At 42.2% G+C, this 17,035-nt stretch overlaps 2 protein-coding genes across 2 annotated transcripts in view; both read left to right on the plus strand.

Annotated features, from left to right (window-relative positions):
* Positions 1 to 17,035, plus strand: part of GABRB1 (gamma-aminobutyric acid type A receptor subunit beta1) — a 694,328-nt gene that overhangs the window by 369,972 nt on the left and 307,321 nt on the right. The window lies entirely within an intron of this gene.
* LOC141096729 (uncharacterized) lies at positions 13,381 to 15,823 on the plus strand. The gene is made up of 2 exons (XM_073583458.1): positions 13,381 to 14,596; positions 14,686 to 15,823. Exons 1-2 carry the CDS (start codon positions 14,370 to 14,372, stop codon positions 15,227 to 15,229), a joined length of 771 nt encoding a protein of 256 aa, XP_073439559.1. The 5' UTR covers positions 13,381 to 14,369; the 3' UTR covers positions 15,230 to 15,823.

The raw sequence follows: 17,035 nt of genomic DNA on the forward strand, positions 1-17,035 counted from the left end.
ATCTAGCACCCCCGTAAACATAAGCTCCCAGCTATTGTCTGCCCCCCATTGATATGGGATATTAGTGGTAGTTATCCTGTGGCTATGGCTGATGGGATGATGTGGACTATTAGGGGTAGTAGTCCAGTGGCTTTGAAGGCATGATGTGGGATATTAATAGTCCGGTGGCTATGGCTGATGGGACGATGTGAGATATTAGGGGAAGTAGTCCCGTAGCTTTGACGAGATGATATGGGATATAAGTAGTCCGGCGGCTCTGGCTGATGGGATGATGTCAGCCAGAGCCACCGGACTACTACCCCTAATGTTATGATTGAGTCACCGTAGGAGGCAAAAATAGAAATGCTAGCTAAGTCCAGAAAACCAGAGAAGTTGGCAGCTATCAGATTGCAGACCCCTGAACCTATCAACACAACTAGCAGTAGCCGTGGGGGCTCCTATGATGCCCTAGGCCCCTCGATCACAGCCGGAGGACTACATAGCCTAAAGACAGAAAGGGAAATCTAAACTGCCCCAGAGCAGACCCCAAAGCAAAAGGCAGCCCCCCACATATAATGATGGTGAAGCAAGAAGAAAGAACAAAACACAGACAGAGAGATAGACTGAGCAAAGATGGGGCCAAAGCTAGCTTAGATAGGAAAGGACAGGAAGGCTGCTGTCTGCAATCCGTGAAAAAACCCTATGAAAATAAGAGCCAACAGACTGACAGTGAAAAAGGCCCTGACGACGCTAGGCTTCAAAAAGGCTATGTCAGTACTCAGGAATATTCTGAAGACAGAGCAACAGGAAAAAGGAGATTCAGCTCACCCCAGCAGGGAATGGCAGAATCCAGAAAAGCAAGGAAAACAAAACACTAATGCAAAAAGGCAAAGCAGAAATCTTAGCTTTAGATGAGCAGGAATCAGACTGGTTTCCTTGAAGTCCACAGAGAAATCACCCGCAGGCCAGAAGGGCGTCGGCAGCCTTATATCCAGTCACTAACTCCACTCAGCCAGTCATCATCATCAGCCCCAGGTGTTTGACAATCAGGCTCACTACCTTTCTCCACCAGAAGAGGGAGTTCCTCGGGCCTCAGTAGTGAAGGGGAAAATGAACTCACAACACCCTAATATCCCACATCATACCGTCAGCCAGAGCCACTGGACTACACCCCTAATATCCCACATCATCCTGTCAGCCAGAGCCACCGGACTACTCCCCCTACTAGCTCACATCATCCCATCAGCCTGGGGTCAGAACCAGAGCGCTGAGTGGATTTGCGCTCACTTCCATACCGGGGATCCCTTTAAGAGAGCCTGGGGTCATTACCAGAGCATTTGAAGGCAATTGCCCTGACTTCCATACCGGGGATCCCTCTAAGAGAGGCCTGGGGTCAGAACCAAAGTGCTGGATGGATTTGCCCTGACTTCCATACCAATGATCCCTTTAATAGAAGCCTGGGATCAGAATCAGAGCACTGAGGGATTTGAACTGACTTCCATACCTGAGATCCCTTTACGAGAGGCCTGGGGTCAGAACCAAAGTGCTTGGATGGATTTGCCCTGACTTCCATACCAATGATCCCTTTAATAGAAGCCTCGGGTCAGAATCAGAGCACTGAGGGATTTGCCCTAACTTCCATACCAATGATCCCTTTAAGAGGGAAGATGTGAATATGGGATGGAGGATGCATGATGGGTATATGGGCACGGGAGGGGGAGATTCATTTCTGTCGTGCTCTTTGCTCCCAGGGATGCTAGATTTCTCCCACCATGTCAGTGTCTGCTGAGGTGTTTTCTGGAGTGGGAAACTATTACTTATAGCAACCAATCACAGCTCAGCTTCTTCTAAACAGCTCTGGTGAAATGAAAGATGCTTAGTGATTGGTTGCAAGGAAAACTGTTGCTTATAGCAACCAATCACAGCTCAGCATCTTTTAAACAGCTCTGGTGAAATGAAAGATGCTTTATGATTGGTTGGTGATATACACACACACACATTCATTTGTATATATAGAGATTGATCAGTAGGGATCAGTGGGCACTAAAATGCTCAGATGCACGTTATTCAAACCCATCAATTCTTAATATTCAGATGCGAGTAATAAGTATAATGGGAGTCAATGGGAAATCTTAGCATTTTGAGCATTTTTCATTCAAGGAGGTCTGGGGCAGTGAAAATGTGGAAATGGATGGAGAAAGTGCTGAATGGAAGGAAAACAGCATGGGGAAGACCCCTTAAAGTTTCTCTGACTTCAAGATTGCTGCAGAGAACAATGGTGCCACATTTCTACTCCACTTTAAGCACTGACAATAAAACATTCAAAATCAATGAGAAATTGGAGTTTACAGGAAAAAAATGTTAGCAAACATTCTTTCTTGTTGCATATAAAGCAATTTTTTACAAGGATTTAAAAAAAAAATAATTTACAGGTGCTTCTCACAAAATTAGAACAACATCAACAAGTTAATTTATTTCAGTTCTCCAATACAAAAAAAGTGAAATTCATATATTATATATAGTCATTACAAACAGAGTGATCTATTTCATTTTCTCTATGGGGTTAAGGTCAGGTGAGTTTGCTGCCCAATCAAGCACAGTCATACTGTTGTTTTTACACCAGGTATTGGTACTTTTGGCAGTGTGGACAGGAGCCAAGTCCTGCTGGAGAATTAAATTTCCATCTCCAAAAAGCTTGTCGGCAGAGGGAAGCATGAAGTGCTCTAAAATATCCTGGTAGACTTCTGCGCTGACTTTGGTATTGATAAAACACAGTAGACCTTCACCAGCAGATGACATGGCTCCCCAAACCATCACTGATTGTGGAAACTTCACACTAGACCTCAAGCAGCTTAGATTGTGTGCCTCTCCACTCTTCATCCAGACTCTGGGACCTTGATTTCCAAATGAAATGCAAAATTTACTTTCATCTGAAAACAACACCTTAGACCACTGAGCAACAGTAGAGTTCTTTTTCTCCTTGGCCCAGTTAAGATGCTTCTGGCATTGTCTGTTGGTCATGAGTGGCTTGACACAAGCAATGCAACACTTTCAGCCCATGTCCTGGATACGTCTGTGTGTGGTGGCTCTTGAAGCAATGACTCCAGCAGCAGTCCACTCCTTGTGATTCTCCCCCAAATTTTTGAATGGCCTTTACTTAACAATCCTTTCAAGGCTGTAGTTTTCCTGGTTGCTTGTGCACCTTTTTCTACCACACTTTTTCCTTCCACTCAACTTTCCATTAATATGCTTGGATACAGCATTCTGTGAACAGCCAGCTTCTTTAGCAATGACATTTTGTGGCTTACCCTCCTTGTGCAGTGTGTCAATGACTGCCTTCTGGGAAGCTGTCAAGTCAGCAGTCTTCCCCCTTTTAAAAGCTAAGGAAGCCTTTGCAGGTGGTTTTTTTTATTAATTATTCTAATTTACTGAGACAATGACTTTTGGGTTTTCATTGGCTGTAAGCCAAAATCATCAACATTAACATAAATAAACACTTGAAATAGATCACTCTGTTTGTAATGACTCTATATAATATACGAGTTTCGCTTTTTATATTGAAGAACGAAAATAAATTATCTTTTTGAGAAGCACCTTTAAGTAAACCAAGATTGACATTTTTATTAAAATATTGGAAATTTCAGTGTAATTTATAAAGGAAGCAAGAACTGCCAACTATGATGAAAGAGGAATTCAGATAAGCCCTGTATTAGACATAAAGAAGTGCCTCATACACATTGTATTCAAATTGTCATGTAGTTGTACTGCTAGATTCATAAACGCTATGCACAGTGGAAAGCCTGCCAAAAAGTACAAGCAGGGTCATCCATACAACCTTGAAGGCACCAACTGTAGTACATCATTCTAATATTCTGAACAAATTATAGTTGTCACACTTCTACACTCATACAGTAAAAGCTCTGCACACAGTACAAAGCCTTCCAAAAATTACAAGCAGGGTTAACCATACACCCTTGAAGGCAACAACTGGAAAGCCTCATAAAAAAATTAAGAAAGTGTAGTTGTGGCACTTCTACACTCATAAAGGCTTTTTCGCTCATTGCAAAGTCTGAAAAAATTATAAGTAGGGTCAACCAGTCATCCATAAACCCTTGAAAACAACAACTGGAAGGTCTCATTCAAATATTGAAGATCAAAAATACTTTATGTGCTGCTGTCATGTGGTGGTGTGAAAAGCTAGGGTTAATCCAAGCTTTGTTCATTTTTATCAGAGTGAGTCTGTCAGCACTTTCTGCTGAAAGCCAAAGTGCCTATCTGTTTTGATCTCCCCGGCGGCAATATATTCCCAATCCCACTCAGAAAAGATGCTAGCAGCAGGGCAGCACGACACCTCAAAGGCATAGAGGGACAGTTCATGCCAGGTATCTAGATTTGAGACCCAATGGAATTAGGGAGTAGGTTTGTTTAGTCAGCCAAGTATTCCTATACCATCTTTAAAAACTTTTCCCTCCTACCCAGTCATAATGGCCTGGATGCTGGGAGGGTGTCATGAAATTGAGCCAGGCCTTTGACAGTATGCTCCAGACTCTGCTGTACCTGGTGTGTGTCTCCCTCACCTCTCCTCCTTGGTTGGACAAGGAGGAAACTTGTCCCCTGCTACTAGCATTGTCTGATGGAAATTTTTCCACAGTGACATCCTGCTATAGCACCATTTTAGTAGACCCCTAAACCTCAGGAAGGATAGATGAAAGGTTCTACTAGTAGCATGGGTCTACCATGAACAATAAGTACTTTTTTTTGCCAAGTTAAATGTAATTCAAGGGTCATGGGAAAGGCAGTCTGCCATATCTGCCAAGGTCCCTACAGCCAACACTTCCCTGTCTCCACCATGATCACTACTCTCCTTCTTAGCCGGGACTAAGCTTGTGTGGGTGCTAGCCTCTGTTCTGCTATCAGTCAGCTCCTGTTCCTCCTCAGCCTCCACCTCTTCATTGTTACCCAATCCACGCTGTGCAGATGAGATGAGGCTGGGTAGTATCTCCCTGTATCATGTCTTCCTTCATCTCCACCTGGTCCACATACAACTTTTCATGTTTAAGTGTCAGCAGTGACTATTTACAGTGTTGGCCATAAGTATTGACACCCCTGCAATTCTGTCAGATAATACTCAGTTTCTTCCTGAAAATAATAATAATAATCTTTATTTTTATATAGCGCTAACATATTCCGCAGCGCTTTACAGTTTGCACACATTATCATCACTGTCCCCGATGGGGCTCACAATCTAAATTCCCTATTAGTATGTCTTTAGAATGTGGGAGGAAACCGGAGTACCCGGAGGAAACCCACGCAAACACGGGGAGAACATACAAACTCCTTGCAGATGTTGTCCTTGGTGGGATTCGAACCCAGGACCCCAGTGCTGCAAGGTTGCAGCGCTAACCACTGAGCCACCGTGCTGCCTATGTTTGAAAATGATTGCAAACACAAATTCTTTGGTATTATTATCTTCATTTAATTTGTCTTAAATGAAAAAACACAAAAAGAATTGTCCTAAAGCCAAATTGGATATAATTCCACACCAAACATAAAAAAGAGGGTGGACAAAAGTATTGGCACTGTTTGAAAAATCATGTGATGCTTCTCTAATTTGTGTCATTAACAGCACCTGTGACTTACCTGTGGCACCTAACAGGTGTTGACAATAACTAAATCACACTTGCAGCCAGTTGACATGGATTAAAGTTGACTCAACCTCTGTCCTGTGTCCTTGTGTGTACCACATTGAGCATGGAGAAAAGAAAGAAGACCAAAGAACTGTCTGAGGACTTGAGAAACCAAATTGTGAGGAAGCATGAGCAATCTCACAATGACCCCATTTTGAAAACTAGACCCCCTAAGGAACTTATTTAGATGTGAGGTGAGCACTTTGTACCCCCAAGGGCTTCACAGAAGTTTATAATGCCAGGGCATGAAAATAAAAAAATCGTATTTTTTCCACAAAGATGATCAATTAGTCCCCAATTTTTTTATTTTTTCAAGGGTAACAGGAGAAATTGAACGGCAAAAGTTGTTGTCCAATTTGTCCTGAGTATGTTGACACCCCATATGTGGGAGAAAACTACTGTATGGACACACGTCAGGGCTCGGAAGGGAAGTAGTGACGTTTTGGAATGCAGACTTTGATGGAATGGTCTGCGTGAGTCATGTTGCCTTTGGAGAGCCCCTAATGTACCTAAACAGTGGAAACACCCACAAATGACCCCATTTTGGAAACGAGAACCCCTAAGGAACTTATCTAGATGTGTGGTGAGCACTTTGAACCCCCAAGGGCTTCACAGAAGTTTATAATGCCCGGGCATGAAAATAAAAAAATCGTATTTTTTCCACAAACATGATCAATTAGTCCCCAATTTTTTCATTTTCCCAAGGGTAACAGGAGAAATTGGACCCCAAAAGTTGTTGTCCAATTTGTCATGAGTACGCTGACACCCCATATGTGGGAGAAAACTACTGTATGGACACACGTCGGGGCTCGGAAGTGAAGCAGTGCCATTTTGGAATGCAGACTTTGATGGAATGGTCTGCGGGTGTCATGTGCGTTTGGAGAGCCCCTGATGTACCTAAACTATTGAAACTCCCCACAAGTGACCCCATTTTGGACACTAGACCCCCCCATGGAACTTATCTAGATGTGAACCCCCAAGTGCTTCACAGAAGTTTATAACGCTCGGATGTGAAAATAAAAAAATCATTTTTTTCCACAAAAATGATATTTTTGCCCCCAATTTTTTATTTTCCCAAGGGTAACAGGAGAAATTGGACCCCAAGAATTGTTTTGCAATTTGTCCTGAGTAGGCTGATACCCTACATGTGGGGGTAAAACACTGTTTGGGCGCATGGCAGAGCTTGGAAGGGAAGGAGCACCATATGACTTTTTCAACTCAGAATTGGCTGGAATTGAGATCAGACGCAATGTTGCATTTGGAGAGCCCCTGATGTGCCCAAACAGTGGAAACCCCCAATTCTAACTCCAACCCGAACTAATTGATCATGTTTGTGGAAAAAATACGATTTTTTTATTTTCATGCCCTGGCATTATAAACTTCTGTGAAGCCCTTGGGGGTTCAAAGTGCTCACCTCACATCTAAATAAGTTCCTTAGGGGGTCTAGTTTTCAAAATGGGGTCATTTGTGGGGGGTTTCCACTGTTTAGGTACATCAGGGGTTTTCCAATCGCGACATGGTGTCCGATCTCAATTCCAGCCAAAAACGTCAAATGGCGCTGTTTCCCTTCCGAGCTCTGCCATGCGCCCAAATAGTGGTTTACCCCCACATGTGGGGTATCAGCGTACTCAGAACAAATTGCACAATAACTTTTAGGGTGCTGTTACCCTTGGAAAAATAAGAATTGAGGGTGAAAAGATCATTTTTGTGGAAAAAATATGATTTTTTAATTGTACGGCTTTATGTTATAAACTTCTGTGAAGCCCTTGGGGGTTCAAAGTTCTCACCACACATCTAGATAAGTTCCTTAGGGGTCTAGTTTCCAAAATGGTGTCATTTGTGGGGGGTTTCCACTGTTTAGGTACATCAGGGGTTTTCCAATCTCGACATGGTGTCCGATCTCAATTCCAGCCAAAAACGTCAAATGGCGCTGCTTCCCTTCCAAGCTCTGCCATGCGCCCAAATAGTGGTTTACCCCCACATGTGGGGTATCAGCGTACTCAGAACAAATTGCACAATAACTTTTAGGGTGCTGTTACCCTTGGAAAAATAAGAATTGAGGGTGAAAAGATCATTTTTGTGGAAAAAATATGATTTTTTAATTGTACGGCTTTATGTTATAAACTTCTGTGAAGCCCTTGGGGGTTCAAAGTTCTCACCACACATCTATATAAGTTCCTTAGGGGGTCTAGTTTCCAAAATGGTGTCATTTGTGGGGGGTTTCCACTGTTTTGGTACATCAGGGGTTTTCCAATCGCGACATGATGTCCGATCTCAATTCCAGCCAAAAACGTCAAATGGCGCTGCTTCCCTTCCGAGCTCTGCCATGCGCCCAAATAGTGGTTTACCCCCACATGTGGGGTATCAGCATACTCAGGACAAATTGCACAATAACTATTAGGGTCCTGTTACCCTTGGGAAAATAAAAATTGGGGTGAAAAGATCATTTTTGTGGAAAAAATATGATTTTTTAATTGTACCGCTGTACGTTATAAACTTCTGTAAAGCCCTTGTGGGTTCAAAGTTCTCACCACATATCTAGATAAGTTCCTTGGGGGGTCTAGTTTCCAAAATGGGGTCACTTGTAGGGGGTTTCCACTGTTTAGGTACATCAGGGACTCTCCAAACGTGACATGGCATCCGATCTGAATTCCAGCCAATTTTGCATTGAAAAAGTCAAACGGCGCTCCTTCCATTCTGAGCTCTGCCATGCGCCGAAACAGTCGTTCCCCCCCCACAAATCAGGTATCAGCGTACTCAGGACAAATTGCACAATAACTTTTGCAGTCCAATTTCTCCTGTTACCCTTGGTAAAATAAAAAAAATTGAACCTGAAGTACTTTTTTTGTGAAAAAAAGTTAGATGTTCATTTTTTTTTAAATATTCAAAAAAATTCCTGTGACGCACCTAAAGGGTTAATAAACTTCTTGAATGTGGTTTTGAGCACCTTAAGGGGTGCAGTTTTTAGAATGGTGTCACTTTTGGGTATTTTCTATCCTATAGACCCCTCAAAGTGGCTTCAAATGTGATGTGGTCCTAAAAATAAAATGGTGTTGTAAAAATGAGAAATCGCTGGTCAACTTTTAACCCTTATAACTTCCTAACAAAAAAAAATTTTGGTTCCAAAATTGTGCTAATGTAAAGTAAACATGTGGGAAATGTTAGTTATCAAGTTTTTTGTGTGCCGTATCTCTGTGATTTAAGGGCATAAAAATTCAAAGTTGGAAAATTGCGAAATTTTCAAAATTTTTGCCAAATTTCCGTTTTTTTCACAAATAAACGCAAGTTATTTGAATGAAATTTTACAAGTATCATGAAGTACAATATGTCACGAGAAAACAATGTCAGAATCACTGGGATCCATGGAAACGTTCCAGAGTTATGACCTCATAAAGGGACAGTGGTCAGAATTGTAAAAATTGGCCCGGTCATGAATGTGCAACCCACCCTTGGGGGTGAAGGGGTTGAAGTATGATTACACAGGATCACACAAAAAAGGTACAGACCACATGTTAAAAACAATTAAAAACCCATTGAAGGTATAAACCATAACACCTGAAGGACCAGTTAGGTACCTTGCAGCTATCTCCACTATCTCCACTGTGTGCACCAGACGTATCAAAGATAATGCAACATTGAACAAATGACAATCAGCCAATAGTCTAAATGAAGTAAATTACCCCAAAAACAAACAAAATATTCACGTCCAGTGGCTCAAGCTGCACTGAGAGAACCCCAATAGAGCAAATGCAAAACACCCTAAACAATAGGGTCAGTTGAGTTATAGGTTTAAATATAAGGACTATAGCATATGGTAAAAGCCATTTAGGGGTAAAAGAAGAAGGCAGCAAAAAAGCCTGTTAGGTTGATATTCAAACCAACAAAATTTCACACAAACCAAGTTCTACAGAATATATGACAATAGTCAATTTTTTAACTACCAAACTTGTACACCTGTAGCAGGTCAATTTTGGTTTTTATTTCAAACTGACAATATTGCGCACAAAGATGGATCTACAGTACATATGACAATAGTCAAATTTTGTACAACCAAATTTATACCCCTGTTGCATTCTAATTTTGTTTTTTTGTATTTCAAACTAATGAAATTTCACACAAACCAAGTTCTGCAGTATATATTACAATAGTCAATATTCGAACAACCACATTTATACACCTGCAGCAGGTCAATTTTAGTTTTTATTTCAAACCAACAAAATTTCTCACAAAGCTGGTTCTACTGTATATAGTAAACTGTACCAGGCTAATCGTTTTTTTAAATTTTAACAAACCATAATTTTTCACAAAGCATGTTAGGCTGTAACGATGACTAATTGAATCAAGAAAAACACTTTTTTTTTAGTTTTAGATATCTCTGTGATGTAACAATAACCGACTTAAACTATATGGATGACTAATTGATTCCAGAAAAAATGTTTGAACTTAAATATTTTGAAAGTGTAGTTGATGTACTCCTACACTTATAAATGCTTTTGACAAAGTGCAAAGTCAGGAAAAAATTATAAAATTATATGGAGGGTAACACAGTAATCCTCTTCAGGTGCCCACTCCTCTTTCCTCAAGAGACTGGGATAATGCCTCCAGCTGCTTCCTGGAACCCAATTCTCAGGTGGCTGTAAATGATCCAGATTCAGATAGTGTCAGAGCCCCCGACAGGTAGAAATGGGTCACCTGCACCATTGTCTGCTCCCGCATAGGGAACCTCAAGGACAGTCCAATCTCTCGGGGTTGATTATCCCATCTGGAGCTGCTTTGAGCAGCCTCTCCTAGGCCCTTCATTTCTCAAGAAGACTTCATCCTGTTCCCTTCCTTCTCAGATCACAACTCTTCTATGGATCCCCATCTCCGCAACTGATCGTATGTAATGACCTCCACCTGGGATGCCAACTGTCGGGTCGGTACCTTGTGGCTAGCATGTTTCCAGCCCTGATTCTGGTTCACCATCTTCTCTCTTCTGACCAGCCTGGGTGGGCCCTGCAGTCCACTTACTAGTTGCTGGATCCTGGCTCTCCCTTCTCCAGGCCACTAGAACCCCAGTGGTGAAGGCTGAGGCCTGAGTTTGAGCCTTGGTGGAATGCGTAAAGCGGCCAGTTCCGGAACACAGGTTTCTGCCACCTCCGCTGTTGCTCCAGCTAGGTCTGGCTCCGCAATTCCTCTGACCTCTCCCTGAGCAGTCTCGCAGAATTCTGCCATCTCTGTCACCCACAAAGCTTGTAATACTCTAAGGATGACTAATTGAATCCAGAAAACATTTTCAACGCTTTTTGTACTGTTTTATACCCATGAAATTTACCACATAGCACATAGGTGAGTAATTGAATCCAGAAATATTTTTCAATGCTTTTTAGGAGTGTTATATACCACTGAAATGTAACAGAAACACGTTATACTCCATGGATGACTAATTGAATCCACACATTTTTTTCAATGCTTTTTTTATAGTGTTATAGTGTTACTACCTAACTGTAACAGAAAGCACGTAAGCCTTATGGGTGAGTAATTGAATCAAGAAATATTTTTTAATTTTTTTATAGTGTTATATACCACCTAACTGTAACAGAAAGCACATAATACTCTATGAATGACTAATTGAATCCAGAAATATTTTTCAACGCTTTTTAGGAGTGTTGTTTACCAACGAAATGTAACAGAAAGCATGTAATACTCTATGGATGACTAATTGAATTCCCAAGTATTGACTCAAGAAAAATGTTTCATCGCTTTTTAGGAGTTTTACAAACCACTGTAATGTAACAATAACTGCATTAAAATGTAAGATGATTAATTGAATCCAGAAAAATTGTTTGAAAGTAAATAATTGGTTAGTGCAAAGCCATGAAAAAATTATAAGGAGGGTCATCCAGTCATCCAAAGTATGATGCACTCCGAATTGCCAGCGGCAGTGCTGGGTACAGAGGTGAGAGACTCGCATATGTTTCTCGCATTGCACTCGCAAGTGTGACCCTGGCCTTAAGATCAAAATTGGATCCATCACAAAGGGGTAAAAATGATATCAATGAAAATATCAGCTCACTGTGTAAAAAGCAAACACTTATACAACTTCATCCATGGAAAAATATAAACGTCAATGGGTTCAGAATATGACAACAGAAACCAAATTTTGTTATTACAAATTTTTAATATTTTTTACCTTGTTCAATACAAATAAAATTAAAACTAATCAATTATTGTATCATCGTAGTGGAGAACCACGTTACCAGGTCATTTTTATCACACAATAAACACTATAAAAACAAAAATAAAAAAAGTAGCAGTTTTTCTTTTTTATTCACTATTTCAACCCACTTGGAGTCTTTTTTTTTCTCTTTTTTTCAGTATATAACAAGGTGACTTTGTTCAAAACTACAACTTGCCCTGCGTAAAAAAAAAAATTGTACGGTTATATTGACAAAAAAGTGAAAAAAAGTTATAGCTCGTAGAAGAAAGGGAAGAGAAAACAAATTTGCAAAAAAAGAAAAGGGCATTAAAAGATAGTAGAGCATTCAGCAAAAAACATGAAGACTAATTAGCAAGCTGAAAAAAATAAGCAACAGAGATAAATGCAGAAAAAACCACAATGCTGACAGTATCAGTCATGTTACCGCTTCTGGCACTGCCACTAACACTGAGCTGTAATATGATCACATGCCAGGCAGGCAGTCATTGCTGTTACATGTTGCTTAGGTTAGTTCATATTCTGAGATGCTGTGACAGATTGTGGTGCTAACATACCACTGTGCATTGATTGCCTGTGTGTGATCATTTGCCTGGGGTGCTGGCTTTTTCTCAGGACATTGGGCTAATTGCAGGAAAAGTACAATAACTCAATTATATACCATGAAAGAAAACGGATGGCACTCACCGGTTAAAATCTTCTTTATTCCAATACTTTAAAACATCGGCGTAGGGAGGATGGGAGCGTGAGTGGAAATGATGACAGCCATTTCGCGCTGCAGTAGCGCTTCTACTGGTCTCCCAGGAGACCAGTAGAAGCGCAACTGCAGCGCGAAACAGCTGTCGTCATTTCCACTCCCGCTCCCATCCTCCCTATGCCGATGTTTTAAAGTATTGGAATAAAGAAGATTTTAACAGGTGAGTGTCATCCGTTTTCTTTTTTAGTGTAGCCGCTGTGACTAATTGCTTTAGAGTGGCACCCCGGTTTATGTCGCACTTCCCATAGTGCGCATATTTGCAGTACCAGCTTACACAGCTGTTTGTGCAATGAATGAGTTTTCCAGCTGTGCGGATTAACACTTTGTTGGAGACAATTATATACCATACTGCTGGCTCTCATGTAGCTTATACTATAAATATAGTGATATGATTAGTATATTGTTATCTGATGCAATAAATTCTGCTGACACCTAACCTGGTGCTCATTACATGGCTGTATTTATTCAGAGGCAACGTGCATAGAAATTACATCATTATTACAAAAGAAATGACTATATGCTGCTAACAAAGAAAAACACTTTCATCCTGTTAGTAAGGCCGGGGTCACACTTGCGAGAAACTCGCATGAGTCTCTCGTCTCAATACCCAGCACTGCCGCCGCCTCTCGGACCGGAGCGCTCAGCTGCATAGAAATACATGCAGCCGCACACTCCGGTCCTGAGTGCCGGTGGCAGTGCTGGCAGCAGTGCCAGGTACTGAGACGCAAGACTTGTGTGAGTTTCTCACAAGTGTGACCCCGGCCTAAAGCAGAGTTACTACTTTTATATCACTGAGAAAGATAGATAACTACTGAGAGCTGATTGGAGGAAGCTGGAGCAAAACCAAAATGAGGAGATGGGAGGAGTCTGCTTCAACAGGATTTATTATAAGGCCGGGGTCACACTAGCGAGGTATACGGACGAGTGAGAGGCGCTAAAAGCACGCATTACACACAGACAAATGATTCTCTATGGGTTTGCTCCCAACAGCCGTATATTTCTCGTCCGTATTCTACGGTCCTTGCCAATCGCAGCATGCTGCTATTGTCAGCGTACTACGCCCGTAATACGCCAATGCAAGTCTATGGGTGCGCAAAAAATACGGATTACACACTGACCACACGTGTGACTTGCGAGAAATACGCAGGTCTTTTGGCTGCTGACAGGAAATGGGCCAATCCATCATCAGGAAGCCTAGACATGCAAATGAGCTCAAAAAGCGCTCCAGACATCCAGGAAGTCAGCCTCCACGGAGTAAAGCAGCGTCATGGCGCCATATTTCCTTAATGTGGAGATGCTTATAGTATTAGTGCAGGAGCGGCCAGAACTTTGGGACCAAAGGGATCCCAATTATGTCAACCGTGCAAGAAAGGAGGCGTCATGGAGGCGCATATGTCGCCAGATGTTCCATGACTTTGGTGATCGGCCACGTGAGTAGCAGCAGAAACTGAGTAAGTACAAGGCCCAAAAATTATTTAAAATACCTCACAAACAAAAATGATCACAGATTCTGCCCCCCTCCCCTTCCTGTCCTTCTCCTTTTTGCCTCATGAGGCGGGTAGATTTTGATGTGACACATAGTTTCACACTGCCATAATTTTGCCCAGGCCACAAGCTCCTCTTCCTCTTAGCCAACCAAGTTATTAAGTGTAGTTACTTGATGCATAAACTATTCTGACCCTGTGTATCTGGCCTGGATGGGCCAATTAGATATGCCAGCCTGGCTACAAAGAACACCCCAGAAGTCCACATGCCTAGACTACTGGTTGCAAATGTCACCGATGAAATATGTGAAATTGATAATATTTCCTGTCACATTGCAGTGGAAGATGTGATGAAACGCTGGCGAAGCATCCGGGACCAATACCGCCGGAAACGTCAGCAGCGTTCCAGGAGTGGGGATTCGGGCTACGTGAAACGCAAATATGTGTTTTATGACCTCCACTCCTTCCTCGCCCCAATTCTGGATCTGAGACCGTAAGTCCATACCTCACACCACATTACACCGATACTTTACAGGGCCAAAAATATTGATGTATTTTTGCCTCTGTTCTATTTCATAACAGAACTCAATCCAACCTTACGGATCAAGGAACGGGCTCAGAGACAGAGCCCATAATTGATCCTGTAGGGGATGAGGTGGCTGGCCCATCTTCTCCCCCTACAAGAAGCATGGGTGAAGATGAGTCATCACAGGAGAACCCATTGGCTGCCCAACAAAGCACACCACCAGGACCGTCTGCTGCTGCCCCATCACCCATCCTGGAAGAGCAGGACAACTTGAGCAGCAGCCCAACTGCCCAGATGCGGGGATCCCCACAGGCTGCTGTTACATCCCAGCGAGGCCGAAGAAGGCGCCAGGTCGCTGTTCAAGAAAGCAGGACCAATGTGGACACAGGGGTCCTAAATTATTTGTCTCGAGTCACTACAGATGATGGGGAGGAGGCCTACTCACGTAGCCTGACCCTTTATCTCTGTGCCCTTTCACGTGAGGTCAGGCTCCGTATTAGGGGATGTTTTCAGATCCTGCTTGATGCAAGCACCCCCCCAATACCCCATATGAGCTTTTCGAATATCTGGAGAGGTGGCAGCTTTCCCCCAGAAATCTAATGCGCATGAGACCACCCACACAGATGCTTGCTCAAGCAGGGTCTGAACATCCTCTAATACATGGGCCTACACCTCACCCCCTTCCTCCCCCTACCCAACCTTCCCAACAGCAGCAACAGATTTCTGGCTCTAGCCAACCCCACCAATATGGCCACTTTTTCCAACCCAGTGTTGGAGGCTGGTCCCAACCTGGTTGGGGATGACATGGCTATATTGGTGGGTATGAGACACGGGCCTACCCGCCACAACAAGATGCCCCTCAGCAGTATTACTATGGCCACTACCCCCAACAAGCACAGGAGGAAGGTCAGTACCAACAGCATGGGCAACAGTATGCACCCACACAGGGCGATGTTGCTCAAAGTAGTCAGCAGCAACCACAGGCTGCTCCTCCGCCTTCTCCTTCCCCAACATTCCACAATTTATAAGTGGCTAAAAACATGGAATTAGTAAACCCATACTGTACATGAGTGTTCTTAAGCGGTCTGATGGGAGGAGATGTCCAGTGTGTTTGAACTGGTGGTCAAAATCCCAAGCCAAAGTAAAAAAGAGGTTTTCTCCATCATCAAAATGAGCTAAAACAGATAATACTAACATTTCTTATGACGGTTTTCAAATCATATGATTAAGACACCATGACAGGCAAGGCTACCTTATGCGTTTCTGAGACATATTACATGTCTGTTAAAAATACAATATTTCATTTATACTGGCAAAGTCAAAGGATCAAAATAGAGTACTCACTTGATAATACATAGAAAAGGCGTGCTGTCCATATTCACTTAGTAAAATTTAGGCCAGCTAACTATATTCCAAAATCAAGGCAAACAGCCTCAAGACCATCACGCTCTCACTATGTATTATCAAGTCAGTCTTCTAATTTGATCCTTTGACTTTCCCAGTATAGTGCGGTGAAATATTGTCTTTATTACAGTCATGTAATATGTGTCAGAAACGCGTAAGTAGCCTTGCCTGTCATGGTGGCTTATTAATATGATTTGAAAACCTTCAGAATAAATGTTAGTATTATCTTGTGTAGCTCATTTTGATGATAGATAACTCCTCTTTTTTACTTTGGATTACAAATGTGTAAAGTTGCAATGTTGTTATTGCACTATGTTTGTTGTAAGATATGTTTGTAATTTTGTTTTAACAACAATGTTGAAATATGCCAAAAGGCCAATTTGGGCCATTGCCCAAATTTTTCATAGGGCAAGAATATGTTTGCCTAGCAAACTAAAAAAAATACCAAAAAAAAGGCAAAAGTAAAAATTTGGCAACTACACTTTACGTCTCTGTCTTAATTGTCCAAACCTCTATCAAAATATGCTTACCAAATCAATTCAACAGTCATAGATTCAGAAGGGGTAGAAATATACGTATTTTGACACACATCAAACCAACATTGCCAACATAGATCCAGCATGCTCTTGCCAAGAAGGTTCCCCCTGAGGTGCCATAAAGTAATTAGTGAAAAGATCACGCACTTTGAGGCCAGAGATCGGTCTACGTTGATGGTTGATAGGTGGTCTCACCCTACGCACATTGTCCGGCCTACACACAACACCAGCAGAGGAGGAACAATCATGTATCCTGGTGAAGTTATGAAGAACCACACAGGCTTTCACAACTTCATTAACATTTTGTTCACTCAGCTGAATGGCAGACTGGAGTACCCGCCATTTGGCACAAAGAATGCCAAAGGAACACTCCACCAGTCGCCGAGCACGTGATAGGCGCAAGTTAAATATCCTGCCCCTGTGGTGAAGGTTGCGCCGGGGATATGGCCTCATGACATTGCGTGTT

This window comes from Dendrobates tinctorius, unplaced genomic scaffold (genome assembly GCF_039654945.1).
Source record: "Dendrobates tinctorius isolate UK_male_01 unplaced genomic scaffold, ASM3965494v1 ptg000079l, whole genome shotgun sequence".
Taxonomy (NCBI): domain Eukaryota; kingdom Metazoa; phylum Chordata; class Amphibia; order Anura; family Dendrobatidae; genus Dendrobates; species Dendrobates tinctorius.